The sequence below is a fragment of the Apodemus sylvaticus genome, chromosome 13 (assembly GCF_947179515.1).
Source record: "Apodemus sylvaticus chromosome 13, mApoSyl1.1, whole genome shotgun sequence".
NCBI classification, from domain to species: Eukaryota; Metazoa; Chordata; class Mammalia; order Rodentia; family Muridae; genus Apodemus; species Apodemus sylvaticus.
Genome location: NC_067484.1, coordinates 96,919,531 through 96,928,933, shown reverse-complemented (window position 1 = coordinate 96,928,933; position 9,403 = coordinate 96,919,531). Strand labels below are relative to the sequence as shown.

The window sequence follows — 9,403 nt, the reverse complement described above, 5'->3', positions numbered from 1 at the left end:
TGACTCTGCTTCCCTAGCACTGGGATTAAAGGTGTGTGCCACCCTCACATTCTCCCTCCAGCTGTTTTTATTTGTGTGTATGTGTATAAAATGTATTTATGTGTACTCATATATGTGTGCTTGCCAGATATACATACCTGAAGAGGCCAGAAGAGGGTGTCTGATCCTCTTTAGCTGAAATTGGTGGAATTACCACCTTACAAGGGTGCCGGGAACTAAACACAGGTTCTCAAAGAGCAGCACTCTTAACCACTGAGCCTTTTTTCCATCCTACTTTTAGGTAAAATTTAACTCCATTGAGAGTTTTCTAAATTAGTTATCTTTATATTATATTGAACATCTGTCTACTTGCCTATCTGTCCTTTATTACTAAAATGACAATTAGAAAATTGTCCTAAGAATTAGTTCTTTTTCAAAGTAGTTTTCTTATTTGAATTGTCTTTAAATATTGGGTTTATTAGACACTAGTAAAAATGCTTTTGTTTAGTAAAGAAGGCAGTCAATCTTTGTAATTGCTATAAAATAGTATAGTAGAGAGAGTTGGGTAAAATATTGCTGTGGCATCTAGGGGTGAGACAAAACAGTAAAGTTGAAATGGCCCACAGCACTTGAACATTGCAGGATATTTGATCATACTGTGAATCCCCAAAGACTTTGATATTTACTGAAAAGACGTTGTGGTGGTGTATCTCAGCACTATCACACACCTTTACTCCAAGAACCAAAGTCAGTGCGAGGTCAAGAGGCAGTGAGCAAGTAATCAGCCCAGAGGCAGTGAACATAAAGGGTCTTTGCGTTGAAGGGTATTTAAGACAGTGTGGAGGAGAAAGTTTTTCCTTTTGGGACACTAGTTGAAAAGGAACATCAGCTGGATGTTTTGTTTTTCTCTGCTACACACACACACACACACACACACACACACAAGTACGAGTTGGGCAGGGGTTTGTTTTTATTTTTTCCAGGAGAATAAAAGCAAAATCCTGTCCCAACCCTTGCTTGGGGATACTTAAAAGTGGTCTAGCACACTTAGGTTGTGGAGATGGATTACCAGCCAATGCAGAACACTAAGCTCTTGAAAGTATCCTTTGTTACTAAGTGATACCTAAGTATCCTAAGACTTCATTTCAAGAAGATGTTTACCCTAAGTTTACTTTAAGTAGGTCAGTTAGATAATATATAACTGCTTTATAGATCCTTGGCAGTAAATACAGTTTGAGATTTCTTTCTTTTCTTTTTTGTTTTTGTTTTTTGTTTTTTGTTTTTTTGTTGTTATTGTTGTTTTGTTTTTTTTTTAGTTTTTTTTTTTTTTGAGACAGGGTTTCTTCTCTGTATAGCCCTGGCTGTCCTGTAACTCACTCTGTAGACCAGACTGGCCTCGAAATCAGAAATCCACCTGCCTCTGCCTCCCAGAGTGCTGGGATTATAGGCGTGCACCACCACTACTCCAGTTTGAGATTTGCTGCCATATTCAGCTTTGCCAAGATGAGTTTAGCTTTTCTTTTCTTTTTATCCCTCCATCCCTCCCTCTTTTCCTCCCCCACTTCCCCACCCCCAAGAATTGGCCAAAGGCTTAAACTAATCCATATTCTTGTAAATCAATTATTTTTTGTAGTCTAGAGATATGTGGATGTGTTTGGATAAAGACTGCAGTCTGAAAACCATTTACTTTTATCAATATTGTCCAGATGTTTAAGAAAATATTACTTTAAAAGGATGGGAGAAATGACTCAATAGTTAAAGGTACTTACATAGAGGACTCCACATTCCCAGTACCCATGGTAGGGGAGGGAGGCTTACAACTGTCTGTAACTCCTGTTCAAGGAGACCTGATGCCCTCTTCTGGGCTCTACTGGCACCAATATGATCTGTGACATACTGTTTTTAAAGTATTAATTTAAAAATTAGCTTCCAAAGTAATAGGTTTCCTTACAGCATTTTTAAAATATACTTAGTTTTGGCTGATTCTTACCCATATCTCTATCAACCTGTCTGTTCCCATCAGTCCATCTGCTTTCATATCTGTGTCCTATTGCCTCTCATCTTGCTTTCATTTAAATTCACATATTTAACAACTAGAAACTAAGATTTACATATGAAAGTGTATATTTATCTTTCTGTGTCTGGGTTAATTCAATATACTTTAATTTTCTCTATTTTCCTGTGAAATCCATAATTTCATTTTTCATTATAGCTGAATACAAATCCGTAAAAATATGGAAAGCTTCATGAATTTCTATCAGTTTAACATAAATATCTGTTCGAAACAATCATAGTCCACATGCCTTTGGTGGAGAGACATAAAGAAAGTTTTTGAAAACCACTTGCTTATTGCTTTCCTGTTATTTCTCTCTTGTGGCAACAATTTATGTATCATGTTTTGGAGTCTCTTAAACTCCCCACTTCCCCAGAAGACAGAAAGCTGTATACCTAACCTGCCATAAGGACCCGAATAAATTGGGTGGTTGTAGCACATGTCTTAATTCTAGCACTCAGAAGGCAGAGGCAGGAAAATCTGAGTTTGAAGCCAGCTTGATCTACAGAGTGAGTTTTAGGAATCCAGGGCTACACAGAGACATCCTGTCTTGAAACAAAGCAAAAGGTGTCGAAACAAAATTATGCTCTGGTGTGTGGGTGCCTGCATGTACATGTACCATAGGCATGTCTGGTGCTGCTGAGGCCTGAAGAAGGCTCAGATCATCTGGGATTGGAGATGGTTCTGAACTGTCAAGTGGGTGCTGGCAATCAAACCTGGGTCCTCAGGAGGAGTAGCCAGGACTCTTAATTGATGAACTAATTTTCCAGCCCCCAGAACCCTTTAAAAATTTACTTGATGTTTACAAGTGTTTGGTTTGCTTGCATTAAATGATTGTGTGCAGCCCATGTGGGTGGTAGGAACAGAACCTGGGTCCTCTGCAAGAGCAGCTAGTACTCTTTAACAACTGAGCAAAATTTCCCACCTATAAAAGTGACCTTTAGAAACACTATGTAGAGCCGGGTGGTGGTGGCGGCGCACACCTGTAATTCCAGCTCTCTGGAAGGCAGAGGCAGGCGGATTTCTGAGATCAAGGCCAGCCTGGTCTACAGAGTAAGCTCCAGGACAGCCAGGGCTATACAGAGAAACCCTGTTTGTTGTTTCAAAAAAACAAACAAACCAAAACCAAAAAAAAAAAAAAAAAAAACACCATGTAGCCTAGATTGTTCTTGAAGTCTTTCCTATCTTCCTGTCTGCCTTACCCTCTCCAGTTCTAGGATTTCAGACATGAGCCACCACTCCCAAAAGATTGTATTTGTAGCTTTGTATCTATGTTCCTTAACTTGGGTTTATTTACTTTCAAAGTACTTGGAATTACTTTAAGACATTGCTTTAAAAAATATGACATTGCTATATATAATAAGGTTGTACCAAGAACAGGAAGGGAATAATCAATCACTAAGTTAGTTGAATAGAATTTAGAAAGTGTTCTGAGGGTTTGAATGATAATTTTCTTTCTTTCTTTTTGTTTTTTTCGAGATAGGGTTTCTCTGTGTAGCCCTGGCTGTCCTGGAACTAATTCTGTAGACCAGGCTGGCCTCGAACTGAGAAATCTGCCTGCCTCTGCCTCCCAATTGCTGGGATTCAAGGCCTGTGCCACCACCGCCCAGCTGAATGACCATTTTCTAAAAATTAAATAGAATGATGTATTAGGGTGTCTTAACCAGTCTGAAGTCAGATACCTAGTCATAGGTAACCTTGTAACTTACACATAGCCTTTTGTTGAGCCTTCTTAAAATTAATTAATTAGTTAATTAACTGACACTAGGTGTATCTGTGGCTGTTATGGAACTCACTCTTGTAGACTGTCCTCAAACTAAAGAGATTCACCTGCTTCTGCCTTGCATTGTACTTTTACTGCATATATGTCTCTGTGGGGGTGTTGGGTACCCTGGAACTGAAGTTACAGACAATTGTGAGCTGCCTCGGAAGTTCTGGGAATTGAACCTGGATCCTTTGGCAGACTGTGTTCTCCATTATTGCCAGAGCATGGGCTCTATACTTCTGGTTCATGCAATATGTGAGAAATAGGACTTCTGAAAACTTAGCCTGAAATTATGTCTCCTAAATGCTTCACCAGGTTGCTTCTGACTGAATATATAGCAGGATGAGCACCTACAACCCTCCCACACCCCAGTAGCTGGCACTGGATGCGCTGCTGAGGAAAGATGCCATAAACTCCTCTGATCTGGATCACCTGCCCACTGTGCTTTTCCCACCACTCTTCCTAGAGGCCTTCAATGGTAGGCACACACAGATATTGAAGGCAATGGTGGCAGCCTGGCCCTTTACCTGCCTCCCTGTGGGGGCACTGATGAAAACCCCTGATGTGGAGGACTTGCAAGCTGTGCTGGATGGCATAGATATACTGCTGACACAGAATGTTAGTCCCAGGTAAGCAAGGCCCAAGGAGGCTAAATGGGGAATCATAGGGATAGTGGTAAGACACACATTAGGGCAGGAAGAATGGGGAAAACAGCACAGGGGATAATGATGCCATTGACATGGGGATTTGTGGAAATACTATTCAATTTGAAAACTGACCTAAATGATAGTCATAGGTCAGGACAGCTCAGGGTACAAGGAACCATGTTAGGATGAGCCTTTCTGTGGCTTTCCTACAGGCACTAGATATGGAATAGACACAAGTCAAGAGCAAATGAATGAAGGGATGTGGGTCATGTCTCCAGATCCAGCTCCTTGCCTGCTTGGTGCAATGTACTTTGATGGAGCTGATCTTAGACATGTGGGATCCAGGCTAACTCCATGTTGGTTCATTTTGCATTATGAAACTTTGCCTCTATCTTTCACAGAAGCAGGAAGCTTCAAGTCCTGGACTTGAGAGATGTGCATCAGGATTTTTGGGATGTATGGGCTGGAAGAAAGGATGAAGTCTGCTCAGCAAAGACTGGGAATGAGAAACAAGTTGCAAAGCACATTCCTAGATATGCACTGAGGCAGCGTTTGAAGGTGGTCACTGACCTGAGCCTTGACTTCTCTCTGCAACAACATCAAACATGCTTACTACAATGGGCCCAGCAGAGAAAACACTCTTTGAGGCTATGCTGTCTGAAGATGAAGATTTGTCACTTCCCAGTGGAGATTATCAGGGAGATCTTGAACATTTTTCAGCCAAATTATATTGAGGAATTGGAAATATACACAAAACAGGACCTATCCTTTCTAGGTTGCTTTGCACCTTGCTTTGGCCAGATGAGAAATCTTCGCAAATTCCATCTAAGGGAAATAAGATTGAGGATCTCAGTTAGTGGTATGCTTCATTTTGCAGATATAAAGGACTGTGCTGCCAAATTCCTTTCTCAGTTCTCCAAACTCAACTATCTCCAACCCCTCTCCATGAATGGTGGCTACTTTTCCAGTGACAACATGAAACTGTTGTTCAGGTAAGGAAGGATAGTGATCTGTTTTTGTTATAGCAACAACCTTTCCCTTTACTTCAATCATTAGTGGGCATCGCAGGTGTGACAGTCATAGAGGATGTTACAGTGATGCACTTATTACACTATCAATGTGTGGATTGTTTCCTTCTTAATGGAGCTCACTTGATTCGGTCCCCACTCATGTGGAAGAGTATGGGTTGGGGTAAGGGATATTGAGAAAGCTGTCTTGTAAGCATGTCCATTGTGTGGGTCAGATGCTGTAAGTGTGCTTTCCATATTACCCTTTGGGATCCAGGCAAAACTGATTCAAGGTAACAGGACAGAGCTGAGGGGCCAGATATGGGGAGGCTCCACAACTACCCTCTACAAAGATTTGTGAGAACAGGAATCCGTTTGTTCCTCTATTGGAGTCAGTCAGCCTCTACTTCTCCATAAAGATTTGAACACAAGTTTTGACTAAGTAGATGGGAAATCTGTGACACTGTGGTGGGGGTCATCAGTGTCAGGGGTGAAACACTGTGATTAGGGATAAAGATTGTGGAGATAGCTGGGACATGGATAAAGTCTGCAGGACATATGCCAAGATATTGCCAGAACCCTTCTGTGCTAGTTCTTTCTAGGTGTGCTCTCCTAGCGTGATGGTGCAAACTCTAGTTCTCTGACAGAGTGAGGAAGGGTTGTTGCAGACATGCGGTCTGATCCCACCCTACCTGAGTGTAATATGCTTCAGTAAACAATGCTATGAGGAGACACCAACATGCTGTTTCCCCAGGGTAGACCTTCAACATAAGCATAGATTGACTCTACATTTGTGGATTCTCTGTGTCAGTATCAATCTTACTAGTGTCCTCCAGCACCATGAGTCAGAAAATTTTTCTTGTTCTTTCTCTAGATGCCTGAAGAGTCCCTTGGAGTCCTTGTCTATGACTGTCTGCCAACTCTCCAAGTCAGACTTGAAACACATGTCAGTGTGTCAGAGGCTCTATCAACTGAAACACCTGCACTTCGATGATGTAGTGCTTCCCAAGTCCTGTTCCAAGAGTCTCCGAATTCTCCTAGAGAATGTATCTGAAACTCTGCAAACCCTGCAGTTAGAGAACTGCAGGATGAATGACTCTCAGCTCAAAATCCTTTTGCCTGCTCTGGGCCAGTGCTCACAGCTCACCTCTGTCAATTTCTATGAGAATGACTTCTCCACTGCTGTAATAAAGGACCTTCTGCAATGCATGGCCAATCAAAGCAAGCTGGTTGTTGAGCAGTACCCTGCCCCACTAGAGTGCTATGATCACGAGGATTATCTTATAGTGGACAGATTTTCCCAACTGTGTCGAAATCTCATGGACATTCTCAGGGCCAGAAGGCAGCCCAAGACAATCACATTTGCTTCAGAAACCTGCCGTTATTATTGGAGTCGCTGCATCTATGATATGAAGACCAGACTTTGCCGTTGCTGGCGGTAAAGAAGAGGTTGATTCTAGATGCTAGGACATGATATCTGAGGAAGTACGTTCATCATGGGGTTCCGGAACTTTGTGGTTTCAAATCCATTGGAATCAAAATGTTGTTCTGTGTATGGAGACCACAAGGGTCACTTGAAATGAAGAATAAGATAATAACATCAGGTGTCTTGTAGAATCAGAAAGATGGTACTGCGTTTCTAAATGTGCCCCCATTGGGACAGAATCGCCAGTGACTTCCCCATGTTGTAAATATATGGCCAATATATGAACTGAATGTTCTCCTCTCATGTGCTACTGAGTCACTGACCTCAGTTTTAGGTTTATGTTCATAGTATCCTATGACATCATGATGTATGATCAAAGAAATTATCATGTAAGACATATTGGTAGCATTAAAGTCAATTAAGACATTGTATTTTACTCTTTGCTTCCCACTCTTTGGCTCCTTGGTATGTACGCAGAATTGTCAAACTAATTGTGAGTGGCTCTTGAAAACCAACATCTGTCCAGAACCTTCCTTGTGATGTGATGTGATGTGATTGTGGACTCAGTGTCATTCCTACACTAGACCCTGAAGTCACACACACTCTAGAAATGGGGTGTGGGGGAGTTGTTAAAAGTATCATTTTTCCCAGACATGGGCTATCATAAGACTTACTATGACCATAGTCTATCTTCTTGCTCTTCCATAATGTTGAATAGTTTTATCTGTGAAAGTGTGGTCCCACAATACAACTTATTCACACAAGTAGAATGCATACTCTATCCATCTCCTGAGGGCCCGTCTGTCTTCCAGGTCACTTCACCCACAGAAAGGTAGAGACAGGATAAGCAGGTTTGTTATGCCTCAAACCCACTGGGGATTGATGTTCTCCATGTGCTAACAGTGTCCTATTATTGTTGTTGTTATTATCATTATTATATTATTATTTTATTTCTTGATTTATAATCTAGCCTTGGCCTGCACCCCAGCCCCCAAGTTACAGAAAAGAACTGCAGGGACAAAAATGGAGAAGGGGCTACTAGTGTTCTTTAAGACAATGGCGTGGCTGGGCAGTGGTGGCGCACACCTTTAATCCCAGCACATGGGAGGTATAGGCAGGAGGATTTCTGAGTTTGGGGCCAGCCTGGTCTACAGAGTGAGTTCCAGGACATCCAGGGCAACAGAGAGAAACCCTGTCCCAAAAATCAAAATCCCCCACCAAAAAAAAAAAAAAAAAAAAGACAATGGCATGATTTTTGCAATGAAGTCCTCTATGGAGGGAATTCATTCTGCATCTTCTGGTTCATTGACTCTGAATACAGCTCCATGTCAAGACTGTTTCCTCAGCATTGTAGCTCTGACTCAGCACCTCAGGACTGTTTTGTTACACAAGCACATGCATAATGTGTTTTAGGTTGTGTTGTCCAGATGGTGCCAGCCTATAGAGCAAACCCATTTACTATTCATATACTATTGAGTACTGTGCTTTCTGATGTGTATCCTACCTCAAAATTGGACACCTTAGAGGCAATAGAGATTGTCCAACAGATTAGAGCCCTTGCTATGCTTTTAGACCACTAGTATTCGTTCCTGCTACCAACCTGTAGGCTCTTATCCTTCCAGCTCTGTGGAACTCAACATTTATTCAATCCTATTCCCACATCTGAACTCCTGTGTGTGTAGTGAATATAAGTGCATGCAGGCAAAACATCCGCATTACACATAAAGATACAGACCTGTGGGATGCAGCTCAGATACCATTCCCAGCCCAGCTACTACCACCCTAACATTCCCACATCAAGCACCTAACAATCTATGAAGTAAAAGGAAAACTCATCCTGATGTGCAGAATAGTTCTCCATCCTTCGTCACCTGAGCAACTTTTTCAGATGGTGTCCTTGAAAGCAGACACTGTTTGCCTGTGTTCTCCTGCATTTCTTTAAGGGGGTTATTTACTTATTTATTTATTTTATTTATTTATTAATTTATTTCTGGCAAAGTCTCTCATACATGACTTTCCACGAACTCCACAAAGAAAGACAGACAGGACATACAAGCATTCAAAGACATTATTCTATCTAGATGCTTTTTGTTTCAATCAATTGCATTGTGGCCCTGATCATGATAGATTCATGCTAATCCTGTGGTGAAAATGCATTCGGTCTTCTGTGATCCTAACAGTCTTTAGGACCTCTCGCAAGGTTCAAAGTTATAAAGTCTCCTCTGACAGTCAAGGCAATATCTTGAAAGCCATCCATCAAGAACATAGAGAGAAGTAGGCAGGACTCTCATAAGCAAGTGGATGGATTTTCATGGAAGCAAGCTCCTGCCCCTTTAAATGATGGCTGCAATCCCGGCCAGGGGATTTTGTTTTTAAAAAAAAAGGTTCTAGAGAAAAATCAGCCAGGACAACCAAGGACACACAGAGATAATACAAACAAATACAAAACAAAAAAAAATTACCCACCTACAGAACCCAGGTATGCAGATCTCATCTGAGCAACCAGAGTGTGTGGAGTTCCAGGTC

General features: G+C 41.5%; 1 protein-coding gene across 1 annotated transcript; it reads left to right on the top strand.

Moving 5' to 3' along the window:
* Positions 1–4,139: 4,139 nt before the first annotated feature.
* LOC127663956 (PRAME family member 8-like) lies at positions 4,140–7,107 on the top strand. Its single transcript, XM_052155806.1, is given in 3 exon segments — positions 4,140–4,426; positions 4,846–5,436; positions 6,326–7,107. Coding segments are annotated over 3 exon segments (1,446 nt in total). The 3' UTR covers positions 6,894–7,107.
* The last annotated feature ends 2,296 nt before the right edge of the window (positions 7,108–9,403 follow it).